General features: G+C 44.2%; 3 protein-coding genes across 8 annotated transcripts in view; 1 reads left to right on the forward strand and 2 right to left on the reverse strand.

The window, feature by feature from the left end:
• Positions 1–7013, reverse strand: part of LOC124074384 (chloride channel protein 1-like) — a 40633-nt gene extending 33620 nt beyond the window's left edge. The window contains exons 1-2 of the mRNA XM_046417259.1: positions 6889–7013; positions 5555–5637 (exon numbers count right to left, since the gene is read on the reverse strand). The gene's annotated coding sequence lies outside the window, so the exon portion shown is untranslated. The remainder of the gene's footprint in view (positions 1–5554; positions 5638–6888) is intronic.
• Positions 54–10985, forward strand: styk1a (serine/threonine/tyrosine kinase 1a). The gene is made up of 10 exons (XM_046417266.1): positions 54–280; positions 2361–2416; positions 4757–4960; positions 5100–5336; positions 5474–5655; positions 6506–6586; positions 6883–7097; positions 7567–7607; positions 7837–7933; positions 8522–10985. Exons 2-10 carry the CDS (start codon positions 2362–2364, stop codon positions 8715–8717), a joined length of 1308 nt encoding a protein of 435 aa, XP_046273222.1. The 5' UTR covers positions 54–280; position 2361; the 3' UTR covers positions 8718–10985.
• Positions 10543–21574, reverse strand: LOC124074385 (polyhomeotic-like protein 1). 6 transcript variants are annotated; one of them, XM_046417263.1, is made up of 15 exons: positions 21312–21573; positions 19655–19782; positions 18138–18254; positions 17499–17570; positions 17210–17338; positions 16884–17042; positions 16679–16760; positions 15451–16415; positions 15052–15187; positions 14770–14942; positions 14594–14684; positions 14081–14168; positions 13276–13477; positions 12374–12581; positions 10543–12026 (listed from the first exon to the last, which is right to left on the reverse strand). In XM_046417263.1, the coding sequence occupies exons 2-15, from the start codon at positions 19775–19777 to the stop codon at positions 11875–11877; spliced, it is 2697 nt and encodes an 898-aa protein (XP_046273219.1). In that variant the 5' UTR covers positions 19778–19782; positions 21312–21573; the 3' UTR covers positions 10543–11874. The 6 variants fall into 6 exon arrangements, with proteins under 6 accessions (XP_046273219.1, XP_046273216.1, XP_046273218.1 ...); XM_046417260.1 differs by having other exon boundaries at positions 13276–13495; XM_046417262.1 differs by having other exon boundaries at positions 13276–13495; positions 18144–18254; positions 21312–21572.
• Between the last annotated feature and the right edge of the window lie 1567 nt (positions 21575–23141).

Below are 23141 nucleotides of genomic sequence, written 5' to 3' on the forward strand. Positions count from 1 at the left end.
GAAAAAGTGCCGGAGAGGTGGGTGTGGCCAACCCGAGTGAGGGACAGACAGAGAGGGAAGAAACATATGATAAAACACACCACGCTGCTGACAGCAAAACAGAAACACAGATTCTTATCTCACACACATCCTTGACAGAAATGCGTCTCCCTGAGAAGGTGGACTTGAATTTGTCCGACGCGTCAACACTTTTACTACTGGCAGGGACACCAAACTGTATGTTTTGGATACGAGGAGCGCACAGAGTTTGACACCTGAGGAGTCCCAGAACATCGGACAGGTAAGATGGAAGAAGAATAAACCGTTGCAGTAAGTTAAACACTGTAAATGAGTGACTGAAACCCAGCGAGTTAACGGCAGCCAAATCCCTCTTATGTGATGTGATTTACACGTTTACACATTTCTTAACAGGTTGCTACTGAAATGTTTAATACATTTGTTCAAATTCTCGGCTCCTTATTGGCAATCCCATACACTGTCATGTATGTGTTTTGGTCCAGTATTTCTGTGTGACAATAAGGCCAACGCAACCCCACACCGTATGAGCAGACTGTATTGCTGTTTAACTTTCCAGTGCTGTGTGTTTACATTGGCACGTACAGTATGTCTGTGTGTCTTTAACAGCATATTTTAGTTTCTGTTTTTGAGTGTGTGTGTGTGTGTGTGTGTGGTGAGATGGCCCAGTCTTGTGTGGTGCATGCAGGTGTGTGTTGATGCAGGAGGGTTTCTGACGCATATGAATGTGAGAGAACAATGCAGACAAACGAGTTCAGCGACATTCACCCTTAGTCAGTGTCTGTGTGTGTTTTGTCTTAAAAATGCTTATTACATACCAACTGACTTCATAAAAGGTGTGTGTGTGTCACACCAAGACTACACTCCATAATAGGCTGTTTCCATGCTCTGATAGGTGAGCGTGACATGTACTACTACCTCATGAAGAATTCATGAAGATACAAACACATTTGGTATCTGTCCTGCACTGTGAAGAATGAGCACCTGATTAGGTCACCAAAACAGCCTGTTGTGTACATGACATGTGTCTTAACATGTTTGGCGAAGATGTTCTTTGTATGACAGAAAAGGACGAGGTGTGCATGAGAACACTTCTTTAGACATTATTTGAATTCAATTCATCCTTCTCACGACAAGACAACCAGTCAAGCAAGGGACAAATGAATATTACCTACTTTGTTATATTTCATTGCCAAAGTCTCAAAATGTGGTGCTAGTTAATACAAACTCACTATCTAAAAAAACTCTGTGTACTTATAGTTTTATTCAACTCATAACAGGTCTAAAATTAACATTAAGAAGAGAGTAAACCCATACTGAATGAGGAGGCCTTCTTTCTGTCTGTGGTCAAACAATGTTTATTTTCTTACCCAGTGAGCAATTGGATATTTGCCTACAGTGATAACATTTAATGCCGGTGGACTATCTGTTGGCCTGAACTTTCTGTTTCTTTGTCAACTACATACTGGGACCGAGCACTGAGAAGGTTTAGGGAGGAGGCTACCTGTGGTGTACACCTGAAGCTGGGGCTGGGCTTCATTTGTTAAAGAAATAAGAGGGACAAAAGTATGCGTACAGAGTGTCCTCCTTAATCCTCACTGTGTTTTTAACCTCCTGATTTAGCAGTAGTGTAAAGTACAGTTGATCGAAGAGATCTGGCAACTAAGTTCAAATGTACAGGCTCAAATGTGCTCAGAGGAAATTTGCATGTAAGCACACAAACATCCTCCCATTCAGTGCACACTCATTTCCCTGTAACATCATGTTTTATCATATTTCACTTCCCTTGGTTCGCGCTGTGTTCTGCCAAGGCGTTTGCTTTTCACGTGTTAACAAAATAACACAACGTGCTGCGAGACCTTTGGAATAAATACCAGTTGAAGGGAAATGTTAGGATAAAATATGTCTGGTATAGATCGTCTGTGTGATTTGAGAACTTTAATAGGCTGCTGAATGCCAGGTTACCCTTTCAGGGCTTTTATGGATTTTGGGTCACTGCAGAGAGATGGTAACGCTGATCTCGGCTCCTCTATTATCTTTGTAACTGATAGCAGGTTACAGCACACATAGAAACAAGTCGCCTAACACTCCTTTCTTATATTTACCATGTGGGTGAATGTAAAAAAGGTCACGGTTTATGTTTGTGTTACAACAGTTCATCAGTCATAGTTGAGATCTTTCTGGGTGTGTTCACTGGACATTCTCTTTAAAGCAGTTAAACTCTGAAGCGGTTACTGCAGCATACTGAGTAATTAGAGAGTCGGATGCTCCATCTAAGCTCGTGGGATTTAGAGTGGCTGCTGAGCAGAGGTAATGCTGATCTGTGTTCCCCTCTTCCTCTCCAGCATGTCATCCAACTCCACGGCTGATAATCTGTGTGCGCCGGACGACAACCTCTGCAGTAAGGACACGACTGCCACTCTTCATCTGTCTCGCTGTCGTCATCATCTGGGGGACTTTCTGCCTTCCTATCCTTCCCTCAGCCTCCCCCTCTCATGTCTCCCCCTCCTCACATTCTGTCCTGTGTTCTCTTCAAACCTGAGACATGTCCAGACTTCAGTATCTAGTAGCTCATATTACAAGCAACAGCTGTAAGGAAAATGAATGGGAAAACACTGGCACCCAACTTCACTTATCCACACCATACACTATCCTCTACTTACTAATTCCTTCCTTTCTCGGTTATCTTCTGCTCACATCAGCTCTTCCCTTTACCTCTACTGTGAAAAAAAAAATCAACAGTTTAACTAGTTACCTGTTGTTCCACCATCCTATTAGGCAGCCACCTCGGTCTGCTGACGTCATGCTGATACGAGACCTAACAGCTAGGTGATTTATCCTCACAATCAAAGAGTTGCAAAGCCATTAGGGTGAAATTAACTGCAATTTACAGTTAAGACATATTGTTTATGCTATTTATTTTAACCACAAAACTATCCATCGACGTGTACGAAGATGTTGCAACATCCCACCTGCCACTGATGTGTCTTTACACAATCAGGTGGCGTAATAACTGCTGACTCACAGATACTGCTGGAAAGCCTTTGTGCTATTATGTTATGTAGATAAGCTTTTCAACAACCATATCAGTATGTTGCACGTTTTAGCTTTGCTACAGATCAAATTAATTCTACATTATTGTTAAACATTTTCTAGAAATGTACACACCGTGTCCTAACAGCACGTGATGTCCATGAGCATCAGCGGCTTTGGTTGAACACCATGTTTCCAATCCTGTTTTGGTCACGTTCCACTGGCTAATGTCCGAGGTCATGTGCACACATCGATATCTCCATAAGATATTTACAATAAGGTGAAGATGTGTGTGGGAAGATGACACACTTATTGTGACGGGACTACACTTTCTTCCTCTCTCAGCTAACTTAACATGTTAGCACTTCATTATAAAGCTGCCAGGAGCCATACATGAAATATGACACAGGCATAATCACTCAAAACATTAACTTAAACTCACTCTCATTTGTTCAAGTATCAGCAGACACCTTATGTTTAAAGCCTAGCCGACAATGTTGGACCGGTACGGAGTCTTTGTGGACGGGAAGTGTTGAAAGTTCACACTCAAACCAAGTCAGTAATGAGAATGACAAGTAATGATTAATGACATTCTGCAAATCCCTCACCACACCTAAGAATGTGCCGCAAGAAGAACACGTTTACACAGAGCAGCGGCTTTACGTTTCCATTTCTTCTTTCCAGTTTACACTGGATTTGAACACCATGTCAATGAAGGGTCAAAGCAGAGGTCAGACATAATTATAAATGGCAAAATGAAAAACACAAATGAAAGCAATACAAAAAGCTCCAAGGAAATCAATGAAGGAGTTAAAGTGAACATACTCTGATAAGTAGTAAAGCTTTATGTGATCAGGAAAACATTCACATGCTTAATAAGGTGTAAATACGCTGTTTGAGTTGTGTGGAAACGGGGATGACGAAGCTGGTTCAGTGGCACAACAGGGAAATGCGTGTTACCAAACAATCAACACGGTCTGAATCTTTCATTCTCTAAATGTCAAAGCGTAACCCTGATCCTAGTGTGACCAGACCAGTTAAGATCTAACTGTGTCATGGTGACAACGCAGCAAGACTGAAGCGGTTTCAGAGTCAGTCAACCACATAACACGATTAACTCTTCATCACAGTGACAAAAACTACAAAAATAAAGACAAAAATCTAGAAAGAAAATGATGAGTTTATCAAGAGTTAGTCACGTGTCCAACTACATCATTAGGCTGTAACTGAGCTCCACTTTTTGACTGAGAACTGATCATTTCACTGTTCACATATCTGAGTGAATATAAAATAAATCTGCCTTAAAATTTAACATTCCACTCTTTGCTACCTGGCTTGTACCACTGAAAGAAACAGATCTTGCAGAATGAGGGTATTGATGGTTGCACTCCAATACTGACATGTTACGACAGGACATCCTGTCAACACCTGAGAGGTGCAGACTTTTTAACAGTCAACTCATTCAATGTGGCCTAAGCAGAGCACCGAATCTACTTTTAATACTTAAACATCCCTCTGACACACAAATGCATATAAACAATCCAAAAGAGGGTTGAGGACTGGAGGAGTGAAGCGGCTGAGACATTCCCGCTGTGTGAAGGTATTCCCAATCAGACCAACCATATACACAAATATCCCGGTGGGACATGATCTGAAAAATGTGTTCCCTCTCTTAGATCTGTCATTCACACACAAACCTCTCTCTCAGTTGTAAGGGAGTATGAGCAGGCGGTGATCATCGTCCCGACGCTGCTCCTGCTGGCCAGCCTGGTCACCTTACTGGCCCTGTGCTTACTGAGGTACTGTCCTGAACGGAAGCGGGCACGGACCACATCCCCTCAACGCTACCACAGCTCATCGCACAGACACACACGACAACGCAGCCACAGACATCACATACAGGGCATCGACGGTGAGAAAACACGCTTAAGGCTTTGTGACCAGTTTTCTTCTTGTTCTTCATTGTGAATAAATCTTCCAAAGAACTGCACATAGAGATTTATCGTCCCGCTCTGCTCTGTGCATATTGCTTTCTCTCTCCCTCTCAACAGCACCCCCAGGGATAAACCCACTGGAACACGAAGAGCTGCCGATGTCAGTTCAACCAGTGCGGCAGAATGTCAGGCCGACTCTGGCTGCAGTGCGACAGACGTCCACCGAGAGGCATCACGGAGCCTTCAGCCAGGTCACTCTTCTGCCACTGACATTCTCTGTGAAGCCTAACGACACCATCAGCCTCTACAGAGCCCGCATGGACAACAGGGACGTCATCCTAAAGGTGCTGAAAGGTAAAGTGAGCTGCACAAAGCCGAACCTGAAACGCAGGAGTCCAACAGCTCGCTACATGTCGGCTGAAGAAGTTTTGTTTTGTCTCTCTTTGAAGCATCTGTGAAACACATATTCTGTCACCTAACCTCTTCCTCAGAAACAGCAAACAGCAGTGAGAGGCAGCACTTTCTGGGTTTTGCTTCCTTCGTGTCGGGACTTGGGCCCCACCCTTTCCTACCTGCACTGTTGGGTGTGGTTTCAGTGCAGCCGCCGCTCATGATGGTGGTGGAGGAACTGCAGCACAGAGACCTGTTGGGGTTCCTGTGGAGATGTCGACAGGTATGCAAATCAATCAATTACCACAACAATCACACACATATTCAGAGTTTCTGAGGCAGGTTTACAAACTGCAGGCTCTGCACTCAGCTTTAACAACATTGCAACTGAATAATCTTGTGTCAAGCTGTCAGTGCTTTGAATATTTAAATACTATTAGTCATTCGAGCACCTCTCAGCACCTCCAAGGTACATAAACCAAAATTTCAGACTCGTGTAGCATATTATAATCTAGATGGTATAATGACACTTGCATGTTTTGATCATAATAATGTCCTAATTTCAACACCAGGAGAGAACCAAGACAACGGGACTGTTAGCATGCTTGGTTTACATGAGTAGATGAGACACCAGATTATGTTGAAAATCAAGCATTTTATAGCGGTACATGTACATATTCCTAACCTTGAAAACATAACAGTAAAGGAAAGCATTTTCCAGTGTATCAACACTTTATATAATCACTGAAACAAGATTCTCTGTTAGTCTGCCAACTTTGAAACGCCTTTAAAAATGTACCTCTAAAGCAATTTAAAACCTTTCAAATTTGAAAGACTGTCAGATATCCCAGTTACTCACCAAACTCCATGACACAGAGTGGATTGTATGCAGCTGTAATTTCTGTTCTTTGCCTCCATGGGGCAGTGTAGCGTAGTCCATCCCACTACTGAAAGAGACATCTACAGCATACTTGACAGCAGCAGGTACATTGTGTTTTCCTGTTTTTAGGACACAGGCATACAGTTTCGTGCCATGTTATGAAAACAGCCAGAGGCCAACAAGACAGGTGTGACAGTCTGACAAAAACATTTCCATTTTCCCTTTTCTGCCTTCTTCTTCTCTGTTACTGAAGGATAACTTGGGTTTGGAGACTTCATGTGACATGACTGAGAAGAGGATCTTCACCATGGCAGGACAAGTGGCCTCTGCTCTGGTTGGTTTAACTGCTGTCTGTCTCTCTCACCTCACTCTTTCTTCCGGTTTATTTATCTGTATCCTAATTTATTATTATTTGGTGGCAAGCAAAAGTATCTCTCTCTGCTTATTTCTTTCCATCCCTCGGTTTTCCCCAAATTTTGAAGCAAAAAGAAGTACTCTCATTCTTCAGGTTAAATTCAATTGCAGTACCATCAGAGAGCAGAATTTTTCTGCTACTTCACAGTCAGGTCCAAAGTGTCTGCATTTCTAGCATCCCTCTTATTAACTTGTGTGTATCTGAACAACTTCAAGGAGTACCTGCACAGTCAGGGTTGCATCCATGGCAACGTGGGAGCTCGCAGTGTTCTGGTTGGTGGAGATCTGACAGCGAAGCTGTGGGGTTTGGGCTCAGCACACCGCAGGAGAGTACACGCCACTTCACCGGGGGAGGCAGAGGACATGGAGATGAGGAAGTGGCAGGCACCTGAAGTGCTGGCCAGGAGAGGAATCAGTCAGAGCAGTGATGTGTGAGTGTCCAAGTTCTCTGTGTGAATATTAAATAACCCAGTGAAGATGATGTATATAAAGCACATCACCGAAATGTCCCAGATAGCGTCACCAAAGAGGAAACCTGATCATCATCCCACTTAAGCTGAAACTGACTGAACTGATGTGTAAGAAATAGCACATTTTTAAATGTATACATGACAGTCCAATTCAGATACTGAGATCAGTTAGATTTTTTTAAAGTGAGCTGAAAGAAAAAGCACAACAATCACCAAATCAATCCAACCAGGTTTGGGTACTGAAAGTTTCGAAGGTGTTTTAAGCAGCCACTTCAATTCTGCCACACGGTTTATTTTAATGAACAATTTGTGTGTTTGAAAATGTTGTAAATGTTGACTCTGATGTAAAGTATGCTTTTCCTATTTGAATACACGCCTATGGACTTGATACAGTTTAACCTGAGACGTTGTGTCCTTGTCTTTTTGACAGATGGTCTTTCGGTATCCTGCTCTATGAGATGGTCACACTGGGTAGGCCTTTTGAAATGTTAGACATAACTAAAGGAGGAGTTTAATTCACGAATTACATTATTGAACAATAGAAAATTTAAGTAATTGTTAGAATTTTACACTTTGAGCCACTTTGAAAGTACATAAGTTTTTTTAAGAAATATAGATGAGTATTTGCTTAGACCTTTCACGTGCATATTTGTTAAGTAAAGAGATTTTAATCCAACATTCAATAATCCCATGCATACAGGTGACCCACCGTTTGCTCAGATCATGGCGACTGAACTTCTGCAGTATCTACAAAGAGGAAAGCAGCTCAAACGGCCTGCCAACTGCTCCAACACACTGTAAGACAAACAGCAGAAGATGGAGGGAACCTTTCATAGGCTGATACAACACTGTTGTATCAGTCTGAGTCCAACCCATGTGACAAAAGATGGCAGGAATGCTTTTTATTTGCTCTTGTTCACAATATCCTGTTTCCACCTCAAACTCGTTCACGTAAAAACAGCCGTCCATTACAGGATACAAATTAACTGCTTGGGCAAGCAGATCAAACGAGAACACAGAACTTAGCGGGAGTTAACTTTAGCTAGCAAACTACCCAGTGACGTTGGCTAAATTAATGTCAAACTTAACGAGAATGGCAGCCTAATTTAGTTTCAGTGTTTTTTTTATTTAGCCGAGGCTAATTACAAACCTGCTTTAACTATAACGACTCTCTCAAACAAAACCCAAACATATTTGCTCAAGTAGCTAAGCTATAGATAAAATAATGGTAACTTAGATAACTTTTTTTACATCAGCGAAAAACTAGCTCCAATGGCTAACAACAATGCCAGTGTTCACGGTACGTTTCTACTCTAAGCCCGAGACCATAAATGTATAATTTTTTGAATGAACATCAGTTTAAATATGTTTTACCTGGTCTGCAGGTACTCCATCATCAGGTCTTGCTGCCATTGGAACGCACACGAACGCCTTTCAATGTCGGAGCTAATCGGAAAACTTCAGGCCGGAGAGAAATCAGCCAATGGTAGGACAGTTCTCAGAGTGCCCGAGCCACTGGACATCGGGAAATACCTGAGGGAGGCGGGATATGGAGAGGCATACAACTATGCTGTGCTCTGATTGGCTGATGATGCCATCAGTCAGGACTGCATTGGCGCTGTTGTTGCCGCCCTTCGGCCAGATTTGTTTTCCATGAAGGACCACGGACAGCTACAGAATGAGGGATCCGTTAATGTACGGGGCTTCTCAGAGGCATTAGGACGCTGGGGTGTGCTGTGAAAGGGCAGAACACTGCTCTGCAGCGCTGGACCTTCCCTATCGACCATTAAATGGTGAACGCTGACTCTTTCTTCTGCACCTGCACGCTTCACCTGCAGCTGCATGGTGTCAGACATACAGTATATTCAAATGCGTACTGAACCTCTTGATGATCCGTGTTGGCATCAAATGACTCCAACCAAAAAGTCAGACAGAATAAAAAAAGAGTTCTTTTTGGGAGGTGAACTGTTCAGTCTTTACCAGAGAAAATATTGAGTCCTTTCTGAATCCTACTTCAATCTTTCTGAGTTGCAGTGGTCAACTAAATGCACCGTTTGTCACTTTTGTCACCATTTTGTTAGCTCTCGGCCTTCTCACTTCAACTCGCAATTTCAGTTTAAAGCCTCGTGTCGCAGCATTTATTTGTATTTCCTTCAACTCACCAGAACTCGTTGTTGTTACCTCTCACACGCCAAGTTTGACATGCAAATATAAAATCAAAACACTGTAAAACAAGAAATCATCTGTTAGTCAGTTCGGTTGCATGTCAGAAAAAAACGACACAGACGCCTCAGTTTTAAAACAGCTCCTTGATTATTTATTTGCATGATAGCGTTAGCCTCTCCATTTCAAACCCAGTCCCAAGCCAAGCCAAGATTTTTTTTGTTTGTTTACTACAAGCAAACACATTTTGATTCTGGAGTAGCTTTTTCTTTTTTCTTTTTTTTAAAAAGGCTTCACTTAATAGCAATGATTTAATGAACAAAGTCGCAGCAGTCTGCTTTTTAACAAAGGTGAGTCCGGCAATCACTGCAGAAGTGCAGCGATTTGATGCAAAAACTGTGGCTCACGTCACTTATAATGCATGGTTTTTTGGTCTTCACAATAATCCTTCACTCCAGAATCCTGGGGAGACTATGACATATAAACACACAGCTATCAAAGATTATTATCCTTGAAAGAAAATACTGTAATTGCCACAGTCACTAACAATAAAGCCAAAGATAGCTAGAAGGGTAAATACTGCGAGAAGTTCCACACTATGTGACAAAGCTATGAGGAAGACAGCAAGTTTCTTTGATCGAAGTCGCTACTACTCAGTCACGCTGTTTGGGAAAGGCATTGCTCGAAATAACAGTTGTAAAAAAGTAAGCACTAATATAAAACAAGGAATGATATGAAAAGCAGTTAAAAAACAGACAGTCCTCATCTAAACCTATTGTAGAGACTAGTAAGAAAGGCCACAAGGTTCACAGAGAGATAACATGAGAAAACTCCTACGGTAAAAAGCTTAAACAAGGCAGTCCAGCAAACAAATGTGCATTTAAATATAAAGGCAAGTTTTACACTTATTACAGCATACTCTCAGGTTTCCTCATTCACACGCTCATCCATCCACATAGGTCCAACATGTGGCCGCCAGCCCGTTTCTCCTCACGGGCTTTCAGGTTTTGTTCATGAATGAAGCTTCAAGATGCTTCAAACCAACAGCTTATTGTGACATTTTGCCTTCAACTTTCATTCTTCATCTGCTTCAGTATTTCTTTTAAACTTCATGTAACTTCACAAAATCAAGCCCCTGACGTTGTACCCTTCACTCATTCACATGCTTGATCAGGAGCAGCTGGTGGTAACATTGGAAAAAAAGGGGCAACTTTGAAAATTGCCCGATGGAACAAAACACTCAGCATTTTGCAGATTTTAATCTTTTAAAGAGTAAAGTCAACAGTCTGTTAAAAAACTTTGAAAGTATCTCCTCAAGACACTGAGTGAAAACGGTTTTGGAAAAGCATTTTGCAGTAGTGTCTTAATAACTGTTGACGCACTCTTCATGTAAAAATATGGTAGAAATGTGAGAAAATTATATGCCATATCAGTATTTTTGCGGTATTTCTTGCCTCACTTGAAGTGTGAAACACTCTCTGGGTTTGTCCCTGCAGTCTGTACCCTGTACTTTAACTGTACCCTGTTAACTGTAGAGCCACTTTCAAATTAAAGGTACCTCCATTTAAAAATGATGAGGCCTATTCTTAGAAAATGATCATAATCTTGAAAACAGGAATTTCTCTTTTGCATAAATAACATTACAGTTATAAATGAAAATAAAACTTACATTTTGTCAAAATGAAACTGACTGATACATACATTTTATGTAGCTATTGAATTCAGTATGTGTTTCTTTACTGTATTTCTGTCCTAATTCTGTGCTGATTGTGACTCAAATCAGGTGAAGAGCTGTAATCAAAACCCTCAAGTGTTCGACTAGATGAGATCCAACTTTCTTACCAAAGACAAGAAAAATGCATCCTCAGTAAATTTCAAAGTCAAAAGAACTGCACTTGTCCTGTACAGTATGACATAATGAACAAGTGGTCGTGTATTCATCTGCAAATTCCCTTGGTGAATGCGGAAATATGAAGTGTGACAACAACACTGACACACACGAGCACAAGCAAAGCCAAAGCCTGTGAAAAAGGCAGCCGTGTTTGTACAGAACTCAAAAGGTGGGAATCCTGTGCAACTCCTAACCCTCAATGCACAATTCACGTGATTTCTGCATTGAAAATACATTCAAAACCTTCGCTTGTGCATTTTCCAATGCAAGACTGAAACTGTGCATCTAAAAGCAAAACGAACTCACTTGGTAAGAACTTTTTCTGACCGATTCTGTGCAGAAACAGCCTTTTAGGGAACACGTACCTTCACATGGTCGGTAGTCTTCCATATTTTGCCACATGTACACGGACGTGACAGATTTGCAAAGAACATTACTGGAACTATAACAACACTCCTGTGCAGGAGCAACATTTGAAGTTGAAGAGCAGACAAAAACGACAACAGATTCAAGTGCTGCAGCCCTGGTTAGGGCTGAAGAGCCTTGGCTTCGTTTTAAAAATGAACTGTACCTCAGACATTCCACTGCTCTGGTTCCAAATCTCACCGGGGATGTGGACCAGGAGTTTGGGGTAAATGCCCAGGGCTTGACTTTGAACATGGGGGGTTTATGGAAACACTGACATCAGTCTCTCAGGTTGTTAATGTGGGCGCAGATCTTGAGGGCAGGACCTAGCTTGATGTTCATGGTGGACATGAGATGCTCCTCCTTCAGCAGCAGCAGGGCCTGTCCGTCAATCTCCTGCGACAGGAACTGGGACGCCAACTCCTCGCAGCCTGCAAAGAGGAGGAAGAGGAATATAAACAGTGAAAGAAATATAGGGGGGATAAAATAGAAAACAGACACAAGAAGGAAAAGGGCAATGGAGTCAATGGTAGATAAAGGAGAAACAAAAAATGAGGCACATACAGAAAACAAGAAAAGAGCAGGAATTTACATCTCTACAGCTGACATCTCCAAAACTCTGCAACTCACACCAAAACCATGTAGATTTATAAGCAGCACTACAGGTAAGTATGTATGTTTGGTTTTGGGGTGAACTGTCCCTTTAAACAGACACTGTTTTCATCTCCACAGAGGACATTACTAGAATGCTTCTTTTCTACTGTAAAGATCTTCCAACCTTGTAGAGAGGAAATAAACTGCGACACTTCCTCCACGCTCCACTGGCCCGGGCTGGCGGGCAGGCAGCTGGGTGCAGAGCTCTCTGGGGGGAGCGGAAGAGGCGGCTGGTGGCAGGAGGCTGAGGAGGCGGGCGAGAGGGACATGGGGTCATCTTCATCCTCCTCTCCGCTGGACTCCTCATCTGAATGGCTGGACTCTGAACGGCACTGCGGGGAGGACCAAAGGCGGAGGAACCCGTGAGCAAGGCCTTAAACTGGCTCAGCAGTTTCCCAGTTTGAAAAACAACACTAAAAATAAAATGACATTCTGTATGTACATAAAAAAAAGAAAAATGTCATTGTTCAAATGAAAACCCCTGACGAGTTTGGCAGCATCACAGAGAGAAGGTGAAAGAGTGATTCGAGCTAAGAGCTTTGGTTGTAAAATCAGCTGTGCCATCTTGTGGCCACTAGGGGGCAGACAAACTGAACGTATGAATGAAAGATGAAAGCTGTTTCTCAAAATACGCACCTCCTACCGTTTCTACGTGATAACATGTTCATATGTGTTGTGGTTTTGTGCATTTTCACTTCACTGTGTGGACTGCCTTCCCTGTACACTGGCACAGTGCTGCTTTTAATGGTTTGGGGATCTTAGTTAACATTAAGGGAAAGTTTAACGCTGCAGCATACAAGGATATTCTAAACAAGTCAATTTTCAGCCTTGTATTTTAAGGAAAACCATTTCATGTTTGAATGTTGCAGTTTATTTCCAATTCACTGAAAGAGCTGGACTGATCTGAAATCAGTTATACTTTGGTTGATTTCCCCCAACTACCAGACCTTTCAAAACCTTAAAATAACAAACTGATTTTCCGTTGTTTCTTTGGATCCATGTCTGAAATGTTCGGTTCGTTCTCACCTTAACAGGTATGGGTCTCCCTGCTATCTTGGCACTGGCTATTTCTGAGCTAGTCCTGCGGGGAACCCTCCGCCTGGTAATTCCACCCTCGTCGTCTGAGTTGGACAAGTGACCTTGGCCTTGATCCTGATCTGGAGCGTGACCTTGACCTTGACCCTGACCCTGCCGCATGCAGAAGGGCTGCCTGAAGCTGACGTTGTACCTGGGGAACCAATACATACTGTATCGTAGACAAAGAGTGACATATACGGTACTGAAGCCAAGATGAGCAACACATACAGTTTTTATCTCTTTGCACCATACGCGGTATATGGAGTCTATACATGCGTAGTGGGCAAAGGGACGAATGCAAAGCACGAGCAGAAAATGTAAAATCATATGCTGCTCCAAACAATGCAGACAGGGCATTGTTTATATAGTGAAACACAGTAAATACAACGTACATTTTAATATGGAAACAATTCAAAAGAGAAAAAAACAGAACTAACTGTGCTGCAGCTGGACATGTAAACACACATTGGTTTAGTACAGTGGATGGAGGGTCAGAGTATTCAAACATACACACAAGACACGACAACAGACGACATACATGCTGTGGAATATGCAGCAGCAGCCACCTGAGAACTCCCAGCCTGCTGTCAAACTGTCCCCAGTCACCACTTTGTGGGAACAAACATTAAACATTTTATTCTGTTTAAAACGTGACAGAGGAAAGGCTGCAGTGGCTGCAGCCCTCAGCAGTGCAGGGCTTTGGTTCTAACATGGCTTCTGCTGCACGTATTATATTTCATGCATGTTGAAGTACCTCTTGGCACAAGACATGGAGCAGAACCTTTTGGTGCCTCTGAACTGGCTGGCAGGAGCAAAGTTTTTACAGTACTCACACTTCAGCACTGAGGGGAGAAACAGGGCAGACGGTAAATCATTTCTATGAATTTGTACGTCAGCGATTGTGTTGCACGGCTATCATGTTGTATTGCCTAGCTTCAAATTCTTCCCAGAGGCCACTTGTGTCCGCTGGAAAAAAATCAATACCGGACATCATCAACTGAGTCATTGGGCCACATAACCAGGAAGTAAACCAAGAACGTAGAAAACTTTTTTAGCATCTGGTGTCTGGTTCCATTATAAATCTATGGATCAGACTGAGTATTGTTTTTACACGTCAAAACATTCAAGCTAATTAGCAGCCAGCAGCGACTAAAGCGTCCGACACTACACTGACCATGTTTCTCACTTGGGAGTCTGAGTTTAAGGAAAACTGCAATTCTCTACCCTCAAACATGTCTAGATGGCAGCACAACGGTGTGACTGTTACCTGTCGCTGTCGTAACCGTCTCTGATTGGTTAGTGTCTGGACTGTCATTAGTTAAATCCTCACCCGCTGAGTCCTTAACTGAGCCACATACCTGTCAACAAAACACAAAAACCAGTAAAAGATGAGGCAGGTGACCAGCAGACTGATAATAAAACCCACAAATCCCAGGTACTCACCGGAAAAGGCTCCGCCCCTTCCTGGATAACAAACCCCTCTATGAGGTGTGTAAGGACGTTAGGTTTAACCACAGCTTGAGGGGGAGGGGCCCTCTCCCCCTGGACGCCGACCCCACGAGACACCGCCATGACTGGGGAGGGAGAGGAGGAGGCCGGCGGAGGAGCACCAGAGTCTGGGAAGGGGAGGTGAGGAGGGAGAAAAGAGAGGAGCAGTAAAAAAAAAGAGATGTGTAACCTAAATATAACCCACAGGCTTTGGAGATGAAACGTCTGTGTTGTTACCTGCTTCGACTGGATTGGTTGGGAGGGCTGAGGCGAGATCTCTGACTGGTTGGAGCCGCGGAGGGGAGGGGCCGTCCTCGTCATTGGCTGAATTAGAGTCGGATTTTCGTTTTACTGGGCCAGTCAGCTGCTTTCCCTAAAAAAACACATCAGTTTAAAGAGACGAACAGATGGGGAGACAAAACAGAAGACAAAAGTGCAACTTCAAACACCACGCGTGGCAGTAATGTTACCATGGCTTGTTAACACACAATTTATGTACTTTGGACTGTCACAGCTTCCGTACATGTTTACCGCAGACGGTTTAAGACTCTGTAGGGTGTCTGGCACCCTTGTACATGAAGCTTTAAAAACAGAGGAGTGTATTTAATCTTGACCAATTAACACTAATCCGCTCACCTGTGGTGTCTGGCTTCCCGACGAGTCTCCATTGGTGGTCACACCAGGTGCTGCTCCTCTCTGCTCTTCTGTCGCCAGGGGGAGGGAGAGGGAGGAGCGAGACATCGAGGCGGTTGGAGAGGAAACAGTGGGGGACTGGGAGGAGGCAGGGCTCAAAGCCAGGGGTCCATTCTGACTCTGTCCAGAGCTTTGATGCGGATGCACCTGAGAGACCTGAGCCATCGGGGGGGCCTCCTGGGGCGACTGAAGCGTCTTTAGCCCCACCCCTCTGCCCATGACCCCAGCCTCCCTGGAAGCGATGGATGCCACCATAGTGAGTAGGCTGGATGAGCTGCTGAGGACGGCGGCTCCGTCCTGGCAGCTGCTGCCTCGGGCCAGAGCCAGAGCCTGGGTGTTTCCCAGTGTGCTCTGCCTCGCCCCCACAATCTGGACAGGGATGTGTGGCGTCTGGGGGGGCTGGGCGGAGCCGCTGGTGGGTGGTGGGGCAGGCAGGATGGGAGGAGGGTTCCTGGAAGGCAGCTGAAGGGGCAGGCGGAGTCCCTGCAGAGTTTTGGGTTGGATGGGGATGGGTCCATTGCCGTGGCCCGATTTCTCAGCACTGAGCGAGGTCTTCTGCAGAGGCTGCACCACCAGGGTCTGAGCATTGACTGCTGGTTTGATGGTCGCCGTGCCAACAGGATACCCGTGGGGCTGGGATGCCGCGCTGGACGTCAGGACCAAAGTGTGTGCTGCCGTGGGAGCCGTAGTTCCTGTGGTGAGAGTCCGGGTTCCGTGAAGCAGGAGCTGGGAGAGAGGGATGGAGGACGACGAGGAGACACCGGAGGAGGAGGACGGGTGGGCTTTGAGGTTGGTGGGTTGAGGGTACGTGGGGATTTTGATGTGGGGTGGCTGGGGCTGAGGCTGGCTCGGCTTGGTGGGGGACTGGGAGTTTGACTGATGAGAGGGCTGGACCAGGGAGTAGGCAGCTGAAAAAATTAAGCATTCAGCATTAACTGAATTTTTGGCACCATGCAGGCAATAAAAAGAAGCTACACACACCATACTGGCATATTATCACTTCATAAAAACGATGTGGCGAGCAGACACATTTACACACTCAGCTGATGAAGAGCAACACTGATTTGGAGTCGTGTTTCTGGCCACCTGATGAACGCAAGTTAAACTTTGTTTTGCTCTCCAACAACTCGTGAACATTCCCAGAAGATTAGCAGGTTCCTTTCCTCCCTACCTGAGTCACTCCTCTCTGGAGCCTCAGTCTTAACACCGACTCCTTTGGTACTGCAGACTCCTCGCATGGCTAGATTCTGCACCTGGAGACGAGGAGGGAGAGGAAGAAGAAATATGACGAGCAGTCCGTGGCAGGGAATCAGTGTGGTGTGAGGTGGACTGAAAATACAAAGTCGGTCTTCTCCTCAAACCATCGTTCCACAAACCTGGTCATTATCTGATTGGCTGCTGGAAGAGGAAGTTGGTGTTACTTCCTGTGGCTGAGCCTGTGGCTGCTGAGTGACGGTTGCCACGGCAGCGGTTGCTGTGCTGCCAGGCATAAAGATGAGCTGCGAGGAGATGGGGGCCCTCAGGGACCGGTTGACCTGCAGGACGACGGGACAGCCATCAAACACACGCTGGAGTCAGTCATCCTCGGGTTAATGTGGCACAGGACACACAGCGATTCACTTCAAACTGCTACAAAATGAGCAAAACAAACTTCTCCTGCCTGCATACCAATACTTGAAAATGATGTTCCGGCGAAACTCACTCTCAGATACATTTGTCCCTGCCCCCCTGCCGTCCCACTCAGCAGCACTGATTGGCTGATTGTGGACGTAGTCGAGGCGCCCATGGGACGAGTGCTGGTTGTGGACCCTGATCCAGATGTTACACTGGCCTGTCAAATGATAAGAAGTGAGTGACGTCAGTGTGGTGAATGTCTTTTAAGTTATGCATAACTTAAAAGGTCAAACAGGGAAAAGTGCTGAAAACAAAACTGTTTGCTTGTATGGACCATAGGGCAGCCATTTTGGTGCAACCACGAAAACAGTACATACAGCTGTGGTGCTGGTGGTCTGAGAAGAGCTGCTGCTGGAAGGACTGGACTGACGGCTGGCTGCCAGAGTAGCCTGGAAGAAGACAAGTTGGCGTATTCAAGATTTATTTCACCCAAACTAGAGATGATCGTGGAAAGACAAACCAAAACAGGTTGGTGAGTTTTATTTCGTTTATGTCTCGTTTGAATCAAGTGAGTCTTATGATGAGTTAACATGGCAGTTCAGCTCGTCTTAGTTCAGTGAAAGAGAGAACCTTGAGCTCAGAACGTGTACGCTTGTATTTTTCTATCTATGAAGAGGCGCACCACCATTTCCCCTGCAGCTGCACCAACATTTTGTGAGTTAATTCTGTTTACTTATTAGACTAAACACTAAGAGAACTTGTGAAACTTGCAATCATCTCCCAGCTGAAACGACCAGACTCAGTCTGCTTTTGCTTCTTCTTTGTGCATCCTGTTGTTTATTAGGAAGCTGCTGTTTCATTTCGTTCTGTGTTTTCAGATTTATTAGATCAAAGATCAAAGTCTTCCTCATCTTGTATTCTGACTTCCTCCAATTTTCTCCTGTCCTTTGTGAATCTCTCAGCATAAATAAACCTGCCACGATAACTTGCCATATATTCAGGCAGCATACACACACCTTTACCTGCTGCACGGCGGCCAGGTTCTGCAGCTGGGCGTTGTTGATCTGCTGCTGTAGCATGAGCTGCTGGAAGTACTGAGCTGCATTAGGCTGCCTTTGTAACGCCTGCAGGGCCTGGAGGGGGGACGAGTGGAGACAAGTGAAAAACAAGGGGCAGCAAAGCTACAGAGGAATAAGAGATAAGAGAGAGAGGAAGGGAAGACAAGAAGAAGAAAGAGAGAGGAAGCAAGAAGGATGAACTGGAGGATGATGAAAGAGACCAGTGAAGAAACAGAAGATGGAGAAGTTGATGGCAAACAATCAGAGGATGATGTGGAGGCAAGTAGGAGGAAGTTTATAGAAAAATGTGTGAAGAACGGGGGTGCGATGGCTTGAAAAATGAGAGAAAGAAGAGGAGAAACGAGGGCAGAGGAAGCAGAGAGGGAGGGACGCCGTTGCAGAGCGTGAAGCCTCCTGCCAGCTGCCTGATGTATGAGCCGATGCTCCTACAGTAATAAGTTGAGGGATGAAAGCGAGCGCGGCGGGCTGCATTAGTGCGTGCAGGGCGACAAAGACAGATGGCTGCACAGGGTGACAGAAGCCTGGGAAAATTACACAGAGCCTCCATCAACCCAGCGTCACTCAATCCTCTTCACCTCCCGGCTTCACTCCACCACGTCCTGCCCGTCAGTTTACGCATAAATCATAAAGACAAACAAGCGCTCTGCACACTAACAAGCTCCGATCACACTTCAACTGAAACCCAAATTCCACATTTCTGTCATGTCAAAGCTGATGTTTTCACAAAAGAGAAAATGAAATTAAATGAAACATAAACCGACCTGACTTCACGGTGATTATATTCATCTTTGTGTGCAAAACAACAAACAAATTGGTATTAGATGGAATATTTTCTCAATAATCTATTGATGGTGGATTTATATCTTCATTTTAAGTATAACTTTAATTTTCAATAACCAAACCAGAGCCACGACAACAGCTGTAACATCTTGTCTCGATCATTAGGTCGGTTCATTTGAAATGAGATTTAAAAACGAACAGTAAAGCCAATAAACTCCATCTAAAATGCATTAAAATGTACTGTGTTGCTTCGGGGCAGACGGTCTGTAAGCTCCTCACTGTGCTGATGAATAAACCTCACATCACTCACATGATGCAGCTGAGGCAGCATTAGGATACAAAATGAAAAAAAAAAAAAATCAAAATAGACTTTGTTATTTTATGTGCTGTCAGAACCATAACTGCTTCCTGGATTTATTGCATTCATTGTAATCATTCTGTTAACTTGTGCACTGAAGCTTTAGGGATAAGTTAGCAGTAAACATCAGTAATGAGGTCGCATCATAACTTGTAACACAAATGGTTTTGGAGTTAATATTCATTATTTCACGTGCATTTCTGACGCTGTTGTCAAGAGAAAAAAGCAAGAATCTGAGCAGACTGAGAGGCTGCAAACTGAAAACAAACATTTCACACACGCACACACACTCCCACACACACACACACACTCCTACCTGCACGGCCTGCCTTTCATACAGGGACATGGAATTCATTGGAGAGGGGCGGGAGCTCGTCCCAGACGCAGCGCTCCCATTGGTGGAGGCCCCCTGCTGATTCTGCTCTCCCTCCGTCTCCATGGCAGCTAAGGAGACAGAGGAGACGTCCAGCAGTCAAACGCCACACTTTGTCTGTGTTCCTGACAAACACACGTCTGCACTGAGCTGTGCAGCACTGACTCAACATTTCAGTGGGTGAGCGATGAAGTCCTGCTCAGACGGAGAAGAACACTTTTAGACAAACATTTTTCTTCTTCTTCTTTAACATATGACCCATTTTTTCTGGCAGCACCTCCCGACAATTCTTACAAACGGCTTCCTAACTTCACACCTTATTAAAAACATGGTCACCCACTGGACACGGGCACGGAGAGGCTTTTAAATAAGAAGTTAAACATAAATGAAAACAATGGTTAAACATTTTAGAAATGTAAAAGGAGCATGACAAACACAAGTTGAACACTAGACATTTTTTTCACATTTGGCCACGTTTGCAGACTAGATGTCGGCCATAATATGTTAATGCGCAGTTGGTAAGTGTAATAACCCAGCAAGTCTCAAATCATTTCCATTGTCACTCACAGCAGGCGACAGTAATGCATCTTGTATAATCAGAAACACATGGACAAGAAGAAGAAGCAGAAGTTAAGACAAAGTAATCAACCAGTCGCTGCCAGTGTGTAGAAAATCATTCTGCAGATTTTCCATAAACATCACAATAATCTCATTATCATGAATTCCTTTGACCACAATAAGCACGCAGTGAAAACGTGGTGGCGGCCCTAACTCAGGCCTGTAACATATTGTTTTGCTTTTTAAATAAACACATACAATAAACAAACCTTTTACATAAAAATCTCTAAAATTTGCATGCTAAAGAATTACTGAGTGGGACATTTTGCAGATGAAAAATGCACGTTGGCAGCACTTGGTTGATTCATGTCAATACTGACAGTTTCTGGATAAGAACACAGGCCTACTGACTAATGCACAGGCTTTTTTTTAAAGATGTTTTTTTCTTTAAACTGCACTTGAACGCACCACAGCAAGACTTCACAGCAGAGAGAAAACTCTTGAGTCTAGTCACAAAACCAAAAAAACAAAACAAATGTAAATACATCAACAAAAAGGTCCTGTATGTGGGAAGCACTGAGCCACTACTTTTCCCTCTCCATTTTATCTCTGCTTCAGTTCCTCCAGACTTGAACTCCGTTCATCTTCCAGACACAGTTTGTCTTTCCAGAGAAGAAAGAACCAGGCTGATTTACTTACTCAGGGCTAACGGACCTGTTTAGATCTGCTCCTACATCTGTTTTCATCCCCCTCCCTCCCTCCTCCCACACACACACACACACACACACACACATCCTGTCCCAGCACGAGCAGTCTGCTGCTACCTTCATCCTCCACAAGCTTCCCCTGTAGCTGCACCAACCACCTGACAAGCACACACGGGGCTAACGTTAGCTAGCTGCCCTCCATGTTTCACACCGCCGTTAAGTGCTGCGAGCACCGGAGGCTACTCCTCTTAGCATCCCGTTAGCCGCCGCTGTCTGGCTAAAGGAGGAGGGGAGGGAAGGGGAGCAGGGGGGGGGGTCTCTCGGTCGGTCCTTACCGTCACCGGTCCGGGATTCTCAGCCTCCTCCTGCACAGGCTGCCCTGCTGTAAGACGAGTCCGGACGGCTGAGCGGCCTCTGGCGCCTGCCGTCGTTGCTCTTTTCTTCTCGGCAGTGCAGGACGGCGGCTCAGCAGCAGCAGCAGCAGCGCTTTCACTGTTTTGCATAAATTTGCAGCTGATGTGTTGTTGGAGGGCAACGCCTCCCTTTTTCCTGCTGCTCGGCCTTTTCCGGCGCGACGGGATGACGGAGCAGCAGGGCTGCGCGCGTGTGTGTGTGTGTGTGTGTGTGTGAGTGTGTGTGAGCGTGGGGGGGCACACACACACCTTCTCCACCCGTCTCATGTGTATCAGGATCTACAGTTAAATCAGTCAGTTCATACGCTGCCTTTTCTCTACCACTAAATGTCCTGAAATTAATTCACCCAAAATGTATGATCTGTTGTACTCACAAAACCTGCTCCAGTTTCTAGTTTTTTCCTAAATGAACATGGTTTACATGTTTTTCATACTTCTCGGATTTGCTGCTCTCCATATATTTAGGAAAACATGTCACATGTACGTTACGTGTGGAGCTGAAGTGTATTGTCATTAATGTCTGGACGGAGGCAGGACTGTGAACGTCTGACCCAAGAAATGTGTTTGTGTCACTACCATCATGTCCTCAGTCCTAATTTTGAATCATATCACATTAAATTGATGACCAGCTTGACTGTAAAATTTCACATTTTTTAACACAACCTGCAATTTTATCAAATTTGTTCAGTTTGTGAGAGGATTTTAAAGGAGCGCTAAAAGAAGATAAACAATTCCTACACTTCCCATGATGCAACTTCAGTGTCTTTTGTTAGCCTGCATGTGGTAAACGTCCATGTCTTTGTGAGAACTGATAGCTGAGTTCCACTGCCTGTAATGTACAGTACATTTACTTCAACACAGAACACAGCAGTTTAATTGATTGCACACATTCACAGCGCGTCCTGTTACACGATGAATATTTTATTTAACAACTTTATATCTGGTATGTGCAGTACAAACACAAGTGAAACATAAAAAACAGTTGGGATGCATCGCTGCTGTGGCCAAACAAACAAACAAAGCCTGGATGTTCACACTGGACGGTTCATCTCCATCACGTCACAGAAAACTAATCACTCACTTAAGGTGTTTCTGAATCCCTAAACATCATCTGATGGAGTCTTAATCATTAAAACGGGAAAACATGCAGTTTGTTTCTGAGTGTCTGAATTCCAGATGTGCACTACTTCAGGTGTGTAAATAAGAGTTACGTGACCTGATAGACAAACCCGTTGAGTGTGTATCATCAGGTGAATAAGGGAGTGATTTCATCCTACACACAGAAGCAGAGGGAGGCTTTCTCACAAACACACACATCAGATAACAGTCTGTGGGTGCGTGAGATGCAGAGAGGCACGAATAGCAGACTTACAGTACATGATACCCAAACATACAGTACACTCAGTACATTTAGTTTCACACACAGACCAGGACCAAACAAACAGGAAAACAGACAAAGCGAAGATCACAGCAGCCAAAGCATTAAGGACGTTTTTCTCCCAGTCTGTCAAACAACAAGATTTATTTCAGAAAAAGACATGATTTTAGGCAAGAATATTTAGAAGTTAGAGAAGGACGACGAAAAACCCGACAAAACTTCTATCGACAGTGCGATCTGATCAGGCACGTGGACAAACAGCTGAGCGATGAGAAAGACATGAGGTGAAACGAACGAGTCAGCAAGACTCCGTTTCTCTAAAAATAATCAAACGTGTGCACCCCAAAAGGAAAAATAATCGCAACACACGTATG

Source organism: Scatophagus argus, chromosome 17 (genome assembly GCF_020382885.2).
Source record: "Scatophagus argus isolate fScaArg1 chromosome 17, fScaArg1.pri, whole genome shotgun sequence".
In the NCBI taxonomy this organism is placed as follows: domain Eukaryota; kingdom Metazoa; phylum Chordata; class Actinopteri; family Scatophagidae; genus Scatophagus; species Scatophagus argus.